Here is a 17,780-nt window from a genome sequence, read left to right on the forward strand (position 1 = left end):
ACCAGGGCCGTGGGTGGCAGGGTCCTGGGGAGACACAGGGGTCTTCCTGAGAGCGGCAGCCTGTGACTCATACGCGTCATGACCTTGACCCCGCTGGTGAATCTCACTCTCCCACCTGCAGGACCCAGAGTCTTGGGCTCCCTTCTGCCCAGGGCTGCTGTTTGCGTCCCGCCCCAGCACCCAGCTCAGTTGTGCCCGGGGGTGGGGGGGGTGGAGTGGCACTCGGCTTCCACCACCTTGCCAGACCCTCCACACTCCAAGAGCCCCCGGGGTCCTTGGCTCTGGTGCATCCGACTTGTTGTTGAAGTGTTGGCCCCCGCTAACCCCTCCTCCTCTCCCATCCCTCTTGCCCACAGGAGGACTTCCGGAGTAAAGTTGAAGACTACATTAAGCGCTACGCCAGATGATAGCAGGAGCGGACTGCAGGGCCTGGACTGTGTCTGAAGTTTGTCTCCAGCTGAATCCAGGCGGGAGCCTCCTCTCCAGTCCCCTGCTCCCCTCAGTCCCGCCGCGTCGTGCGAGTCCTGTGACCGCGCCGTCCTGGGGAAGAACCTCTTCACGGCTGCCCATTGTAGAGAGAGTCCCACATAAATACAGCAAGGAAGTGTGCTCGCAGTTCTAGGGTTGTCTGCTTACCTTCACGTGTTTACTTTTCTGAAACCGTACTGTACAGGCTGTTGATGAGATTCTTGAGGAGTTGTAATGAACTCAGAACTGAGGCTAGAGCTTGCTTCTCCCCTGTCCCCAGAGTCCATTCCCTGCGCAGGTGATGCTAATGACCTACTCAGTGTAGCTCGCAGGTCGGCGATCAGAACCCGCTGCAAACTGTGATTGGATGCAAATTCTCTTAGCTCCTTCCACGAGTGTTGGCCCTGCCTAGGTGTCGTGAAGCTTCCCAGAATTCACTGTAGATCTCTTACTGAAATGCGTATTTTATTTAATGTAAGTATATTTTGGAACAGATTTGTAATTTGTACGACTTAATGCTTTAATTATTTTTTTCTATCCTCATTTAGTTTGTATTTTCATTGTATAGAGCAGACAGAAAGATGTTGGGTCATGCAACTATTCAAGAGAAATACAAAGAAAACATGAAAAACACATTATTCATTCTGTCCAAATGCAACGAAAATTTGGCTTTTAAAAATCAGCTCTTGTTTTCAGGTCCAGATGGGGCAAAGAAGTTTCAGGATCCTTTGAACCTAGATCTGGATGATTTAAAAAAAAAAAAAAGGGCAGGGAGCCCTTCCTCACATGCTGCCCAGAGGAAATAGGTTGGAGGCCACTCCAGCCAGGGGCCTGGTGTTTCTGCAGGGGTCAGGGGCTCATAAGCCAGATCCTCACGTTCTGGGGCGCGGGAGCGAGACCTCAGGAATCAGCCCAAACATGTCTGATGCCAGAGACTGTACCTGTGGCCTTCTGAGCTTGCTCTGGCCCCAGGCCTGTCTAGGGTAAGTCCCAGAGGACCAGGAATCCGCCAGCCTCAGTTCAGGCCCGTGACTTCAGGGTAAAGACACGGAAGAGAGGCAGGCGGATTTACTCCAGCCTTAGGCGTCTGGACTGGTGGGATCAGGTGCAATAAATGTTTGCATGGCTTCGCCTGCTGCCTGCCTGATAACGCTCAGGTTTGACTGGCAGCCTCCGTAGCCCTCTGAATTCCCCCCAGTCTGCCATCTCCCTGGTCTTGTGTGTTTTTCTTAATTTATTACACAATCTCTGTTATGAGATCAGTCTGTCCTGGAGATCAGCAGGGGCGGAATATGGGGCCCCACTTCCCATTGGTAATCAGGGATTGTGCCCTTTCGGCTGGAGGGTGACCCCAGCTGCTGGGCCACACCTCTGGTGCACAGAGTAGGAAGGCAGGGCCTGGGTCAGGGCTCGCTGGCATCTCAGTGTCTCAGGGCCTGTTGGGCACAGTAATACCCACCTCTCCAGGCCTGAGAACAGTGCTCCAGTTCACGTGCTTTTAGTTGGAGCGCTGCCCAGTGTCACAGGGGCTTGCCAGCTGGCCTTAGGGCCGTCCTCTGCTTGGGGGTCAGGAGAGCAACAGCTGGCCACCCACACGCCTGATTCGTGCCCCTGCGAGCCAGGGCACACTGCTGTCTGCCAACTCCAGCCAAGTCATCTCCCATCTCAGCTGTCCCAGCAGCCCCAGGCTGCACCCTGAGGTGCGAATGGAGGTGGAGGAAGGAAGGCAGCGCCCGATGTCAAGTGGAGGCGTGTGATGGAGTTAAGACTGCCTCCCCCGGACCAGACTGAAAGGGATCACGTCCATTGTTAATACTGACCTCACACAATAGAAAGATACTTTTCTTCTCAGGGATCAAGTAATTCTTCAAAAATGACATTTCCCCTTTCCCTGGTACCTCCATTAAAATAAATAAATAAACCTAATTATTACCACCCCCCAAAATAAAATTTTTTAAAAATTTAAATTAAAGGAAAAAAAAAGACATTTCCCCACAGGTGGGTCGTCCCTTTCCGTCCCATGGCAGTCCCTCAGAGGTGTTCGCCTCCCTGCCCCTCCCATGTCGCTAAGGCGCACACCTAGCCCGGCCCGTCTCCGTGACCACTGGTGCCGGGCTGGGTGCTTGGCCGGGGGGCCTCTGGCGCCTTTTGGCTGCAGGACCCTGACTTCCAGGACTTTGGGTTTCTTGGGGTCTCTTTCCCACTTTTAGGCCAAACTGACGTTCTGGCTGTGATTGTGTGCCCCCCAACCTAGTGATAGTTGATGATTTCTGACCTACCAGGGGGTGGGGATGCCCAGCCAACAAGGCCAGCCCTGGAGCAGAGCAGGGTGGAGCAGGCCCGGGAGACGTGATGGCTCTGACGTTCAGTCGGGTCCCCATGACTCTGCTGCTTCGAATTTGACGTGTCAGCTGCATGGTTTTCGAGCATACTCGGAAGGGACAGCTCAAGGGTAGCCCTCTCAGAAGGGAAAAGTCACGTCTCCCCTCTTACAGTCCTTCAAACACAACACCTGCAAGCTACCTCTGCAGTCTTTCTGTGGAGCCAGGGTGAGTGTTCCTCGGGTGTTGAATGCTGATCTCTCAGCTGTGTGCCTCCTTGCCCTGCAGCCATGGCCTCACTCCTCATATGTGCTCTCCAGCCACTGTATTTGGGTTGTTGCAGGACGTGGTCCCCAGGGGCAGCATCTTGGGTTTTGGTTAACTTCGCAGGACGCCCTGCCTTGCTTGTCCTTACCTCCAAGACCTGAGAGCCTTAGAGGCCTGCTGGCGTGGTTTCCACCAACCTGAGATTCGGTCAGCGTGCGCACCTGCTAGAGAAGACGCCGCAGTACAAAAATGAAAAAGTTCATGTAAAAACTGCATAGTATGCAGACTGTTCACGGTACTAAAGTGTTTTGAATATACAGTCTTTGAAAGGAGCACATACCTTAGTATTTGCAGTTTAAATGTTCCAGAGTGTCCATGCCTGTTTCCTTCTGCCCGTAGGTACATTCCTGGGGACTTGAATGCTTGTCTAGAAAGATTTCACAGGTGCGGAAGGCAACCGTGTCCTTCCCTGTGACTTGGCCACAGCCAGGCAGGTCTCAGCAGAGTCCCAGGCCCACTCTCAGGATGTCTGGTGGCAGGGCTGGCATGTCTTTTTCTCAGGACAGCAGACGCAGATGGAACAGTCCTGCTGCTGGGCCCAGGACCTTAGCAACAAAAACCTCGGGGGGCAAATCCCAGAAGCAGTGGGGGTCACCAAGACGTACCGCGCGCCTTCAGGGGACAAAGCCCTGTTCCTGGGTTGCTCTGTTACCCCCACCTTTCCTTCTTTAAAGACTTGCTGTGAAAAAAGACCGAATTCCTGTTTGCATCAGGCTTGTTGCTGATTTGATGATCAAATCAAACAGAACTTTCTTCATATCAAAAGTCCAACAAGATGTTAGCCACCAGTTGCAGCTTTAACAAGGCCTATTCCTGGCTAGGACTGTCTGTTCCAGGATTGTTTCGCTTTCATCCACTTAAAAGTGTTAATTCTTGGAAAATCAGGTCTCCTACAAGTTCATCATTCTTCAAAAAATAGTGTGTCTAGTAAAATCCTAATATATAGTCTTAGTAAAATAGTGTTTTGCTTTTGCTCTGCCAGAGAAGAACTTGGAAAATGAGAAAACCTGTCGCGCCCCTTTTCTCCCTCATATAACCTTGCCTCAAACAAACAAAAATCCAACAGATTGGAGGGGCCAACTCAAAGGAGTGCTTATCACCCATTGAAGTTACCACCCATGCCCTGGGTTTCCAGGGGGTACTAAAGTTGATTTATTTAAAGAGTTGTGGTTTGAAAGAAGTTCTTTTAAAAATCCAGTGATGGAGGCGTTTGGGGGCCTTGCATTGTTAAGAATGTCTGTTTATTCATGTTAAACTGTATAAAGAACTAACATAACCTCTTAAAATCCCATTTTAGGCTTCATTTTCATTGCCAAATTCACTGGGCTGGAATTCTTCCGGTAAATTCACTGTGGTTTTTTGTTTTTTAAAATCTTGTGGCTGGTTGGAAGAAACAGTCCGTGTCCCAAGGGTCCCCAGTGCTGGGGGAGAGACTCCGGCCAGGCCCCGTGCCCCGCAGGCCGGGACAGGTGCTGGGCAGGGCAGCCGCAGGAGAGACTGCGAGCTTGTGCGGCCTGGCTCCTCACCTGCTCTCCCCATAGTTCACATCCAGGAATGTCCTTTCCCTGCTCAGACCCCTGTGTGAGGCCTGTCAGGTCTCCCCGGCCGGGCAGGACACACTTGTCTGTGTTGGGTTTTTGGCACCTCAGTGTCAGCCCACTCCCCCACAACTGCTGCTTCCCGTGCGCTGCCTGGTGCTTGCAGGAAGGATGATTTGGTCTCTTAAACCACTCGTTGTCAGACAGCTCTCTTTGAAAATATGTTCCCACCTCGGCAGCCCTGTTCACCCACATGCCTGCCTCCCCTCACCAGGAGGACGTTGGGAGCCAGAAGCTGGGCGCAGCGCTGTGAAAGAGCCTCGTCCTCAGAGGTTTCAGCCTCGAGTCGGCGTCTGGGAAGAGAAGCCCTGTGTTCCTGGTGAGCACCAGGCTCTCGACGGAGAAGCAGATGCAGGTGGCATCCAGTGTGCTTGCCGCGTGCCTGGCCAGACTGGTCACCGTGCTGGGGGCAGAAACCACATCTGAGTGAGTGAAAACCTGACCACAGGTACAGACGACGGTTTCGAGACACTGGACACCTGGCAGTGCAGGACAGCAATCCCTGAATGAGATGCGCCTGGTCCCCAATCTCGGCACGGCGACAGAAGAGAGCCGGCAGGCACTCTGACTTGAGATGAAGCCAGGGTCCCAGGACAGAGGGCTGCACAGAGCGCGAGCACTGAGGGCAGGGAAATGCACCACCCAAAAGAATCAGAAAATAATGCTTGGAGCTCACATGAGGCCAGGAATAGCCCTCATTCCCACAAGCCAGAATGGAAAACCCTGTGATTCACAGGGCGTTGGGAAGGTTCTCAGAAGAGGACTGGCTCAGTAACAGGAAACCACACTCAAGACTACCCTGGTCCCACCAGAAATCTTAAAAGCAAGCCTCAGAAGGATCAGTTAATGCAAAGTTACTGTCCCAGAACAGAGACAAATAGGGCTTATAAAAATCCAGAAACTGCTACAGGCAGCAACTAAGCCCGAAAGCCTCTGTCTCAGGGGTCCCGAGACTGCCGTCCCCTGAGCAGAGGCAGCAGGGCAACCTGGGCGGACAGGACCTGCAAAGGAACCCTGCCTCAACTAGCACCAGCCCCCAGAGCCTCGGCCACCACAGGCCTGACGCTCTCCACCATTTGGAGACACTGAGGTGGTCAGACAGCACTGACAGGGAGCCCCCCAACACGAGCACCTGGCCAGACAAGTCCCTTCCAGCTCACCCCTGATTGCCCTTCCCCAGTGAGAGACAACGATCAGCCCTGCCTGGGGAAGCCCCAGCACCGGGCGGACCACACAGGCCGAAATGACACTGCAGAGGCTCTGGGCCCCCCGGGCGCTCCTCTGCCTGCTGACGGGAAAGATGTAAATGGGACTCAGTCTCCTGCCATCTCATAGACAAGATGTCCAGGACACAGGTGAAACCACTCATCATACTGAGAACCAGGGAAACAGCAACTTTCATGAGAAAAGACAATGAACCGGTACTAGTAATGAGCTGAATCAGGTGTTGGAATGAGCTTATGAGAATTTTAAAACACCTGTCATAAAAATGCTTCAAAACTTGATTATAAATGTTCTTGAAACAAATGAAAAAAGTCAACAGAAATAATTTATAGAAAATAACCAAGTGGAAATTATAGAACTAAAAGATTCAAAAACAGAAGATTTTGAAACTTGGATGGCCTCAGTAGTAGAGTGGAAATGAAAACGGACAGAATCAACAAACTTGAGGACAAATCAATAGAATTTACTCAACCTGAACAACAGAGAAAAACATTTAAAAAGAAGGGGGTGGACAAAGCTGCAGGGACTTACGGGGCAGTAACGGAATATCCAGCATTCATATCATCTTGATCCTGAAAGGAGAAATGGAGTGAAGCTGAAGGAGTATTTGAAGAAATAAGCCCCTGAAAACTCCCCAAATCTGGTGCAAGACAAGATCTTGAGAGATTCAAGAAGGTGAATGAATTCCAAGCAGGATGAGTATGAAGAAGTCCATGCAGAGACACATCATAAATGAAACTTCTCAAGACTAAAAAAATCTTCAAAGCCATCAGAAATGGTGCATTACCCATGGGGGACACCAATCTGAATGACAGGGAGTTTCTCCTCAAAGCCATGGAGGCCAAAAGGAAGTGGCGTGACCTATTCATATGCTGGGGGAAAAATAACTCACAAACTCTGTCTCCAGCAAGACTTTGCTTCAGGAATGAAAATGAAATCAAGATATTTTCAGATGAAGTAAAACTAAAAGCATGGTTTCCAACACACCTGCCCGTGAAGACCGGCCAGGAGAGGTTCTTGGAGCAGAAAGGAGATGATACAAAAGCATCTTTGTAAGTCATATTTGATGCTGAAGTAAAAAATCATGCCGTTTGGCCCTCAAGACGGTGATACTTCAAAGTGGAGAAGGGAAAGGGAACTAGGTGCGGGGAGGCCGCCTGCTTCGCTTGAAGAGGCGGATGGCGGTGTCAGAAGACTTCATCAGCTCGTGTCTGTGGTGGTATGCAGAGCAGCCACTAGGAGAAGAGACACAACAACCAGTGTGAAGACGAGGGAAATCAGCAAAACTGACAAAGAACCTTTGAAAAACTTCTCCCCCATAAATGCAACAAGAAAACTGGCCAGAATTCTCCGAGTCAGCTTCTTCAGAACTCTGGGAATTAACCAGAGGCTTGAGCGCTCCAAGGAGCATTTACTCCAAAAGGTAAATCTCTGCAAGCACAGCAGGTTCATGGCGTTCTCGCGGACATGAGCCCTGTTCCCCACTCTCCAACTCCACAGTGGCCTTAAAAACCAACACCCCACATTCACAATGTAACTTGAATTACCAGAGGACACAGAACATGACTGGAGCTCCTTCAGAGCCTTATGTCCAGAGCCTGTCATTACAGTTGACCCTTAAATAATATGAGAGTTAAGAGCGCCAGCCCCTCCACCACACGTGTGGCTGACCGGCTATATATACATCAGGAGTTCCCGTGACCCTCTCCTTGGGTTCAGTAATTTGCTAGAACAGCTCATAGAACTCAGGAAAAGAGTTTCCTTACTAGATTACAGGTTTATTATGAAATGATACAACTTAGGAACAGTCAGATGGAAGAGGTGCCTAAGGCAAGGTGAGGAGAAGGGGCACAGAGCTTCCTTCCCCTCTCTGGGGTGCCGCCCTCCCAGCACCCCCACATGTTCACCAGCTTGGAAACTCCTCAGCTGGGGTTTTAATGGAGGCTTTGCTAATGTAGACATAATTAGATCATTGGCTACTGATCATTAAGTTAGATCTACAGCCCCCGTCCCCTCCTCAGAGGTTGGGGGTGGGAGGAGGCTGAACATCCAGTCCTCTAATCATGTGGTTGGTTTCCCGACCACCAGCCCCCTTCCTTAGGGGCAAGCTTGAGCATGGTTGAGAAGGGCCTGTCACAAATAACGGAAGATGTTCCTCTCATCTTTATTACTCTTGTCATGTAGTAAACTCCAAGGGTTTTGGAAACTCTGTGCCAGGAACAGGGACAGCGTGAACACGCATTTCTTACTATCATTACCAATATCACGAGCCACTAGGGAAGTGCAAGCCAAGACCACTTCACACCCACCAAGACAGCTAAAGTAAAAGCAGACATCACGTGTTGCTGAGGATGCTGAGAAATTGGGAGTCACTGCTAGTGAGAATGGCAAATGCTGCAGCTGCTTCTGAAAACATTTTGGAAGTTCTTCAGGTTAAATAGGAAGTTACGTGTTACCCAGCAGTTCCACCCCTAGTTACATTATCGAAAGAACTGAAAACATCTCCATGCGAAAGTCTGGACATGAATGTTCAAGGGCAGCATTATTCATAATCGTCCAAAACTGGAAACAATCCAAATGACCATCAAGGGATGAATGGAAAACGAAATGTGGGCTAGCCAGGCAAATGGACGGTAGTCATCAGTAAGAGAGGATTGTTGAATCGTGCTCCAACCTGGACTAAAACCTTGAAAACATCCCAACTGAAAGATGCTAGACACAGAAGGCCACACGCTGTATGACTCCATTTATGTGAAATACCCAGGAAAGGCAAATTATAGAGATGAGAAGTAGCTTAGTAGTTGCTGGGGGCTGTGGGGTAGAGGAAATGGGGGTGAGTGCTAAAGAGTACAGAGTTTCTTTTTGGGGGTGATGAAAATGTTCTGGAATTGGATGGTAATGGTTGTGCAACCTTGTAAACACTAAATTATATACTTCAAAAGGGTGAATTTTATGGTATGTGGATTATATCTGTTTTTAAACATTGAGAAATCAAGATGGAATACTGAAAAGTGTTCAAATTACCCACAGGAAGGCAAGTAAAGAGAAACAGAATTGAGAACCAGATGCAACAAGTAGAAAACAAATAAACCGGTAGATTTAAGAGCTAAGATGAATAATTATATGTAAATGGTCTAATAGTCACAGACAAAGATCTGCAGAGTGGATTACTGTGGTTTGGGAGAGCTGCTACCCTGGTGGAAAACGGGGTAAAGGACTTTGTATCATGTTTTACAACTACATGTAAACCTAAAAGAATCTCAATAACGTTTTCCATTAAACTATATATCCAGCTCCCAAGAGGGAAAAATTCCCAATGCCTAGTATTTAATACAAAACTACAAGGTATGCAAAGAAGCAAGAAAACAAGACCCTGGTAAGAGGGGGGAAAATCACTCAACAGAAACACACCCAGAAATGGCAAATATGATGGAATCAGGAGACCACAGCATTAACACAGTTAAAGAAGACAGAGGAAAGAGTGCTCATGTTAAGTAAAGATACGGAAACATAAAAAGGACGTAAATTCAACTTCCAGAAGAAAATTACATGCATATGTGTAATGAAAAATACACTGGATGGGTTTAACTACAGATTACATGTTGCTGAAGAAAAGATTCATGAATTTGAAGACAGAGCAATAAAAACAATCCAAAATGAAAAACAGATAGGAGTGGGGGAGCTAGGGAAAAAAATCTCAGAACTTCAGTGAGCTGTGGGACAACTTCAAACTTTATGGCCTCATAAACTTTTAATGGGAGTCCCCAAAGGAGCAGGGGAGAGAGAAAATCATTCGAAGGTACAATTACAGAACTTTTTCCAAATTGATAAACACTACAGATTCACAGGTACAAGGTCAACAACTTTAAAGCACAAGAACGTGAAGAGAACCACACCAAGTCACATTCTAAATGGCTTAAAATCAGCGACAGAGCAAAAACAGTAAAAGCAGGCAAGAAATGAAAACAATACATAAAGGAACAAAGAAAAGGGTGACAGATTTCTCGTTGGAAACAATGCAGGCAAGACAACAATGGAGAAAAATCTTTATTGGAAGAGAACACTCAAGCTAGAATTCTGCACCTAGGGAAGGGATCAGAGATGAAGGCAAAATAAAGACTCTTCTCATACGTACAAAAGCTGAAAGAAGTCACGCCAGCAGACTAGAGCCACGAGAGGTTCTGAACAAAGTCCTCAGGCAGACGCAGCATGATTTGATACCAAATGGAAATGTGGAACCAGGGTTTCCCAGCCTGAGCACTACTGATATTTGGGGCTGGATCCGGCCCCAGACTGGGCCGTCCTGCGTGCTGTAGGGTGTTTGGTAGCGCAGGTAACCTCTCCTCTCTGCATCCCAGGAGCACCCGCCCTCCAGTTATGACAACTGAAATTGTCTCTAGACGTTGTCAAATATCCCCTGGAGGGAAGACTCACTCCCAGCTGAGAATCACTGTATTAGATGCAAGTTTCTTTTCTTACATATTTTTCATCTCTTTATGCTTTCGAGCAATAGTCTGAGAGAATTCCTATGCTCAGGCACTTAGCTCATTAATTCACTCTTTATGCCTATTCTACTCAGCCCATCTATTGATTAAAAAGAGACTTTTTTACAGCAGTTTTAAGTTCACAGCAAAACTGAGCATATGGTAGCGTTCTCACAGGGCCCTGCCCCTACACCTATAACCTCTTCTACTGACATCACACAGATGTAACATTTGTTACAATTGATGAACTATACTGACACATCATTGTCACCCACAGTCCACAGTTTACACTGGTGTTCACTCTTGTCGTTGCACATTATATGAGTTCTCACAAACATCTAATGACATGTACCCATTATTATAGTATCGTTCAAAATTGTTTCACTGCCCTACAACCCCCCGGGACTCTATTTATCCTTCCCTTCTACCCAATCCCCGGCAACTCCATTGAGGTTTTAAACCTCAGTTATTACAGTTTCCAGCCAATATGTTTTTTCATTGTTGTCTGTTCTTGTTTTATGACTGCCTTTTTAAGGAATAAAATATCCTCTTACCTCCTTGGAGATCTTACCTCTATTGAAGACTTACTCCAATAGCTCTCTCACTTTTCCCCCTTAGTTCTGAGTTCTGTTTGTCGCAGGCACTATCTCACTTTCATGGAGATGGCATTCCTCAAATATTTAGTCTTTATTGGGCACTTCTTTCGCGACTAAGACATGCTGTTAGGGCATCTGTTGCGTCTGTCTGCCCAGCGCACTTGGAGGAGCCGTGGCTGCTGCTCCATGTCGCACCATACGCTGCTTTTAGTGAGAGTAGAGGAGGCTGAACTGCTGCCTCAGCACTGGTCCTCTGTGTGTGGGCACCACCAGCCGTGTGGGGCGTCATCTTGTCTCTGACTGTATCTGCCTGGAAATAAACCCGCTAACTGCTACATGTGGGTCCAAGGAGTGCTTGAGGTGAGTCACCTGGTCAGTTGTCCCTGGGCCCCTCCAGCTCCCATCCTTATAGCCTTCCATATAGATTTAGAAAATGAAACTCGCCCCTACTTTTCAACCCCTCCCCCCCTGCACTGTTCCCACCTTTGCTCTTAACCTCAGGCCTTCTCACTGCCTCCAGGACTAGCACTTTTTTCTCTCTTATCTTCAGCTTCCTGGTTAGCTGCCTTCCTTCAGCCTGTGAACATGTTCAGTCTTACTAAAATATTTCCCTTCATCTTGTACCCCTCTGACCTCCTTCCTTTCTCAGCCTTTTGAAGAGTTGACTACATTCCCCACTATTCCTTGTCCTGTTCCTTCCTCGGCTCTGCACTCCCTTCCCCCTCGCCCATGCTCTAGTGAAATTTCTCTCCTGAATTCATCAGTGTCTCCTGACTTGTGTACAGTAGACACTTCAGATTTCCTCTCAGTTGCACGATGTACTCTGACATTCTTTCGTTAGTCTCTTTCCTTTCCTCCTCTTTTGACTGGCCTTGAGTTCTTGCATATCTATTTGCTTCTTAAATTTAGGTGTCCTTTGTTGCTGGCTGCATTTGGCCAGAAATGAGCTTGGTTTGCAGGCAAGAATGAAAGGAATTAAAGAATCCAGAAATGTAGAAACTTGCAGAGCTGGGAAAGACAATTTCTTCTGGGCACCAACATGCGATAAAATTGAGAAAGTCTACAAAAACTCACTTAAAATTCAGCTTCTTGGCAAAGCATTCCTGAATTCAAATTCTGGCCCCATTACCCCTGGCGCGAACTTGGCAAGATGCTGACCGTCTCTGTGCCTTTCCTCATGCATGAAGTGGAGCTAAAGGTACCCACTTGATACTGGTGTTATCAAGATTAAACTACTGAATACACGAAAGGTGCTTGGAATGGTGCCTGGCACATGTCAGGGCTCAATTAAATGTAGAAACTGTTTTTTTGCCAAAAAGGCAAGAGATGGTGGATGGCTTCACTGGAATTCAAGAATCTGAATCTCTGCCCTCACCGCTTTCACAACTGACTCGTGTTTGGGTAGAGAGGATACGCGATCACAAGGCGTTTCATCTGACTGTCGCAGACAGCTGGGCACGGCCAACACTCAGCCCGGCCTCCCACCCCGCCGTGTTCCTTCCTGTCCCGTCGCCCCCTCCCTCGTGCCCCGCGTCCAGCGGTCCCCACCGCTGCCTATTCCACATCCTGAGTCTATCCCGGGCCCATCTTTCCGGAGATTTGCGCCCCGGGTTAGTGTCCCTCATCTCTTGCCTTGGCTTCTCTAACAGCCTCCACCTGGCCTCCCGGCCTCTCCTCCAGACCCCTCAGGCCCGCGCTCCTGAAACGAGCCCCAATTTCACCCAGAGTCACCTACGGAGAGGGCAGAATCAGGGAGGAGCCTCCGGCACCGCGGCAACCCGCCGGCCTCGGAGGACCGAGGCTCCCGCTCCAGCGGGGCGGACACACGCGGACCCCTCCCGCCTGGGCGCCGCCCGCCCACTGACCGTTCTGGGCCAGCGCAGGGCTCCCCGGCCCGCGCTCCGCCGCCGTGGCCACGCCCCCTGCGACACGCACTAAGCCCCGCCTCCCCGTCACTTGACCTCGCGCAGCCCTGGGGCCCCGCCTCCCCGCCGAGTAGCGCTGCCGCGCGAGGATTGGCGGGGAGTGCCCAGCTCAGCCAATCCGGACGCGCACCAGCGGCCCCGCCTCCTCCGGCGGCGCTCCCAAGCGTGACAGTCTTGGTCCGTTGCGGCAGCGCGGGGGACAGGCGGGCTGGGAGCGGGCCGCCACGGGGTCGGGATGGAGGCGGCTGGAGCACGGAGCAGGGACGTGTTGGGGCGAGCGGCGAGTCTGCCTGGTGGCTGCGCAGAAAAAATCCCTCCAGAGAGGTGCGTTCCTTGAGGGGAAGACGGGGGAAGCGGTCGGCCCCCTGCTCCAGGAAAAGCCTTCCGGGCGCCGCGGGGCGAGGTCGGACAGAGTCAGCCGGCCGATCGTCACTTCCCGACGGAGGGGGCAGCCAGCAGGTGGTCATTCTCCGGGGGAGGGCTCTTCCCGGAGAGGAGGCAACAGCTGGCCGGTCACTCGTGGGTATGAGGGTCCGCGCGGGGATGCAGCCCTGCCGGGTAGTCCGTGCGAGAAGCCTAAATCAGGGATGCGCGCTGGGAGGCCTGGGAAAGGTTCCGGGGAGGTGACACTTGGGCCGAAAGCTGAAAGACCTCCAGGAGTCAGCCGCACAAGTTCTGGGGACGAGCGCACCGGGAAGAGGGAATGGCAGCAAAGGCCCCTAGGGCAGAAACGAGCCTGCGGGGTCTGGGGCAGCGAGGACTGGAGAGGAGGGGCGTGGTGGAGCCACTGTCCGCGAGCAGAGCCGCAGAGCCCTGGAAGGACTTTGGGATTTATTCTAAGGGTGATGGGGGTCTTGGAGATTTGAACAGGGGAGTGATGTGATTTCATTACATTATAAATTATTTTATATTTTAAAGGAATCTTTCTGGCTGCTTTTGTAGAGTAGGGGCGTGGGTGATGCAGGAGCGGGGAATCTAGTCTGGAATGTTGTGTAATAATCCAGGAGGGAGAGGTAGTGTGGCCGAGTGGTGGCAGTGGTGGCAGGAGAAGTGGATGTACCGTGACAAGCCCTGCAGGACTGGCTGGTGCTCCACAGTAGGGGAGAAGAGGGATTCTGAAGGATGTTCCCAGGCTACTGGCCTGAGCAACTGGAGATGAAGATGGGGAGGTACTTCCAGTCCATACTGCTGCTGCAGCCTGCTGGAACCTTCCCCTGGGGGCGGGGGAAACGCACTGTCTTGTTTGAGAGCCTTTGCCCTCAATCCAGGAAATGTGTTAAATACTTTTGTGGGGAGTGTGGGAGATAAGTAATCCTCTCTACCTGAATAGGAAAAATGGGTGTGTGTCTTTGAAATTTGGGTCCAGGCCTAAAGCTGACATTTCTTTCATTAGACATTCTACTTTGGTTGGGACTGAGAAAGGAGAGCTGGGAAAATGTACTGGGTGGGAAGAAATTCATGATGCCTTTTAATTTTTTGGTTAGCTTTCCCATTCAGTATTGATAGCATTTTAAGGAAATAGCAAGTAATGGGGGCAGAATCATCTGAAAAGTGTTCATCTAACATTCAGGCTGTGAATTAGCTCAGCCAAGCATCAGATTGAAGAAATGGGGTCACTAAGCACTGTAGTTTGAAGAACTTTGGGATACTTACTTACAGGAAGTGAGAGCAGAGTTAGGGGCACATGCATATTTAAGTCTCAGCAGGACCAGGGGATTCCTGGCCAAGGATAGCTGGTCAGACTTCCGAAGCCTCAAATCCTCGTACTTGGGTATCTCAAAGACAAGATGCTGCATTAAAACACTCCATGGGTTTTAAAAAAAAAAAAAGTAAAGAACAAAACCCTGTGTTTTAACAGCAATGGTTGGTAATTGTGTTAGAATTTTCATGTGGATTGGTTTAAACACTGTTGTGGATTTAACAGTGGGGTAAAATAATTCACAGTTTCTGGCAGGTCTATCTGCTGTATATATTCATGAAAGTTTCTGAAGGGTTTTGATACTGGTAAAGAGATGTACAGTTAAATTTTACTTATGAGGGGTCTTTCGAGGGCTGTGCATTTTATGTGACATTTACTTGGTCACCTTACAAATCAAGCTTCTGCTGTTCTCAGTGTTGGCAACAGAGCTGTAAGGGAAACGGGAGCTCATGGAGCTGCTGTTCTGTGTCTTTTTGTTGAGACAGAATCAACAAGGAGCTAGTCTAGTGTATTGGGTGATGAGATGCTGGGGGAAGCAGGAGGGCATTAGACACGGAGCCCTGGGAAGGAGGGCATGGGGGCTGCAAGTTTATTTAGAGCCCATGTTTGCCTCAGAAGGTCAAGTTGGAGCAAAAACCTGAAAAGTCAGTGGGGATGGAGGGCGTGGGCATTCTAGGCAAAGAAAAACCCAAAGTGCACCGGGAGAGAAGCCAGCCTGCCCCCGGAGACTGCAGCATGCGGGAAGCAGAGGAGGGAGCAGAGGGCGCCCAGATCACCAGAGCCTCAAGGTCAGGCAGAAGCTGCAGGGAAATAAAGAAAAACTCCCGGTGAATTTAAAAAGCCAAGCCAGGAAAAAGCCCTCAGGAAATGTCAGGCTCCTGGGCCAGCAAGGGTCCCCTCCGTCCAGCAGGAGGCGCTGCGGCAGGGTCGCGAAGGTGGGCTCCGCGAAGGTGGGCTCCGCAAAGGGCGCAAAGAAGTTCTGAAAGCCTAAGCGGACGGTCTCCTGCCAGTGATAAAGCGAACTGGCAAATACTAGTTGTTGGGAATCATGCACACGTTTTCCGTAGGAGGTGAAGATGCGGGGATTTCGGAGCACAGCTTGTAGAAGCCTGCGCGGTGTCCGTGCGGAGACGCCCCCGCTGCAGACATCACTTGCTCCTGTTGGTGCGATGGGCCGAGCGCGGCCGTTCATTTTATTTTCCTTGATAGGCACGTCTTTGTTTTCTTTCCGCCAGGAAAGTTTATATGGACTATAACGCAACCACCCCCCTGGAGCCAGAAGTGATGGAGGCCATGACCGAGGCAATGCGTGACGCCTGGGGAAACCCCAGCAGCCCCTACCCCGCAGGTAATCCCGGGAGGCGCCTGATTGGAGATACGGGGGCACAGGCTCTCCTGGAGAAATTGGACACCGCCTGTGATCACTTGGTTTTGAATCGATTTTCTGTGAACTGCAGATCTTTACCTGTAATTTGGGGGAGTTTTTTTCTGAGAAGTCCAAATTTGCACGTGGAGCCTCCGTGACAGCATAATCTTTCATCTCTAACGTAGTCTCCAGCCCCCTTTCCCAGACGAAGAAGTCTTAACAAGAGTTATTTTTGTTGGGGGGGAGGGTGTCACTCAGGGGTAGAGCACGTGCTTAGCATGCAGGAGGTCCTGGGTTCAACCCCCAGCACCTCCATTAAATAAATAAATACATAAATAAATAACTTCACCCCCCCAAAAAAAATTTTTTTTAAAGTTATTTCTGAGGTGTGATAACCACTACACAGTGGAAACACATCTGTTGAAACATAGCGTGTGTTTGTCTCAGTCGATCCTTACAGAATTTGCAAAACAGATCTTTTAAATCATCAGAATCACATAAAATTCTGGCCTTTTTAAAAAAAAAATTCTTTAGTTATCATTATAAATGTTCTTATTTGTTTCTCATTTATTTTTGTTTTAATGTGGAGCATTAAATTGGAGGTTTTGGAAAATAACTTGCTTCCAATCATTATTTACGTGACAGAGTCATGCTAGGTTTTTTAGGTGGGGGGCTGAAGTTGTACCTTATCTAATGTTTTATCAGGGATAATTAAGATAAACTATCTTAACTATGGGTCATGATGAACTAAAATAACTTTCACACAGACCGCTGCCACGCCCTGGGGTTTAGCAGTGCCTGTGTACAGATTTACAGGCTCTGTGGGTTTTCATGTTCAGTTGTTTACTAAAAGCTTCACAACCTGGTAACTAAAAGCTTCTTTGCACTCGGGCGCTAGTCATTCGTTGGCTTCTTTGTTGGTTTGCATTGTTCATGTTTGCTGGCTCATCTGGTCATTGCCTTGTGTCTGATTTTCCTCCAGTGAAGCTGAACTTCATGGTGCATAAACCTGGATAACAATTAAATGCTAATAAAAAGCATTTCTCCTGCGGAAGCTTGGGAACACCCTTGGGGGTAATAGCGCTTCCTGACCTGGTGAGGCCAGTCAGCCAGTCAGGTTTCCTCCACAGCCTTGGTTTCCACAAGTTAAGGACCAAAACTAAAAAGTGCGCTGCCCTTCACTCTCTGTTGACATTGAGGTAGAAATGGGGGGAAAAAGGAAGGAAGAAAAAGAAAATCATCTCTGTGATAGAATGGTTTAATTATTTTCACAATATTGTGGTTTAATAATGATAATAATTCCCTGGAGGGGACTCTGTTTTCAGGAAAGTGTGAAGGATGTGTGGAAAGAGCTTAGAAACCCACAGCCCTAGAGCATGGCAGGGTTGGTGGAGCTGGGAGCCTCCTGGGAGAATATTCCAGCTGAGGCCTCGGCCCTGCGGGGGCTGGAGGGGGGAGGTGGGGTCAGACCCTGGATAGTTCAGACTGCAGACCCTGCGGGTTTGCTGGTGGCTTGGGTAATGGGGCGGGAGAAGACAGGGGCCTTTCCTGGGCCCCTGGAAGGGGTGAGTCACCATGTCCTTGGGAGAAAGAACCAGCAGAGAGAGGAGCCAGTGAGGGGAGAAGTCAGGATGTGTGGTTTCAGAGGCCGTTGGACATGCAGGTGGAGTGAGCCATGTCTGGAAGGAGGTCTGGGTTGGAAACGTGGGCCTTGTCAGCACGGAAGTGGGGTTCAGAGGGAGGGAGAAGTCTGCGGACTGGCCAGGGGACAC

General features: G+C 49.6%; 2 protein-coding genes and 1 long non-coding RNA gene across 7 annotated transcripts in view; 2 read left to right on the top strand and 1 right to left on the bottom strand.

Annotated features, from left to right (window-relative positions):
* UBE2F (ubiquitin conjugating enzyme E2 F (putative)) overlaps positions 1-979 on the top strand; it is a 48,927-nt gene extending 47,948 nt beyond the window's left edge. For both annotated transcript variants that reach the window (XM_031452522.2, XM_031452521.2), the window contains one exon: positions 357-979. In XM_031452522.2, coding sequence (XP_031308382.1) covers positions 357-407 — 51 coding nt within the window. In that variant the 3' untranslated portion in view covers positions 408-979. The remainder of the gene's footprint in view (positions 1-356) is intronic.
* Positions 980-4,335: 3,356 nt separating this feature from the next.
* Positions 4,336-12,873, bottom strand: LOC105102867 (uncharacterized). Of its 2 annotated transcripts, XR_838407.3 has the most exons (4): positions 10,994-12,873; positions 6,926-7,173; positions 6,470-6,510; positions 4,336-5,117 (listed from the first exon to the last, which is right to left on the bottom strand). It is a non-coding gene; the product is annotated as an uncharacterized LOC105102867 (long non-coding RNA). The 2 variants fall into 2 exon arrangements; XR_004136925.2 differs by lacking the exon at positions 6,470-6,510.
* Positions 12,874-13,109: 236 nt separating this feature from the next.
* Positions 13,110-17,780, top strand: part of SCLY (selenocysteine lyase) — a 29,037-nt gene continuing 24,366 nt past the window's right edge. For 2 of the 3 annotated variants that reach the window (XM_010996313.3, XM_031452528.2), the window contains exons 1-2: positions 13,110-13,267; positions 15,878-15,990. In XM_010996313.3, coding sequence (XP_010994615.3) covers positions 13,179-13,267; positions 15,878-15,990 — 202 coding nt within the window. In that variant the 5' untranslated portion in view covers positions 13,110-13,178. Of the gene's footprint in view, positions 13,268-15,876; positions 15,991-17,780 lie in introns of those variants that run through there. The other variant, XM_031452527.2, reaches the window with a different exon arrangement.

Source organism: Camelus dromedarius, chromosome 4 (genome assembly GCF_036321535.1).
Source record: "Camelus dromedarius isolate mCamDro1 chromosome 4, mCamDro1.pat, whole genome shotgun sequence".
In the NCBI taxonomy this organism is placed as follows: Eukaryota; Metazoa; Chordata; class Mammalia; order Artiodactyla; family Camelidae; genus Camelus; species Camelus dromedarius.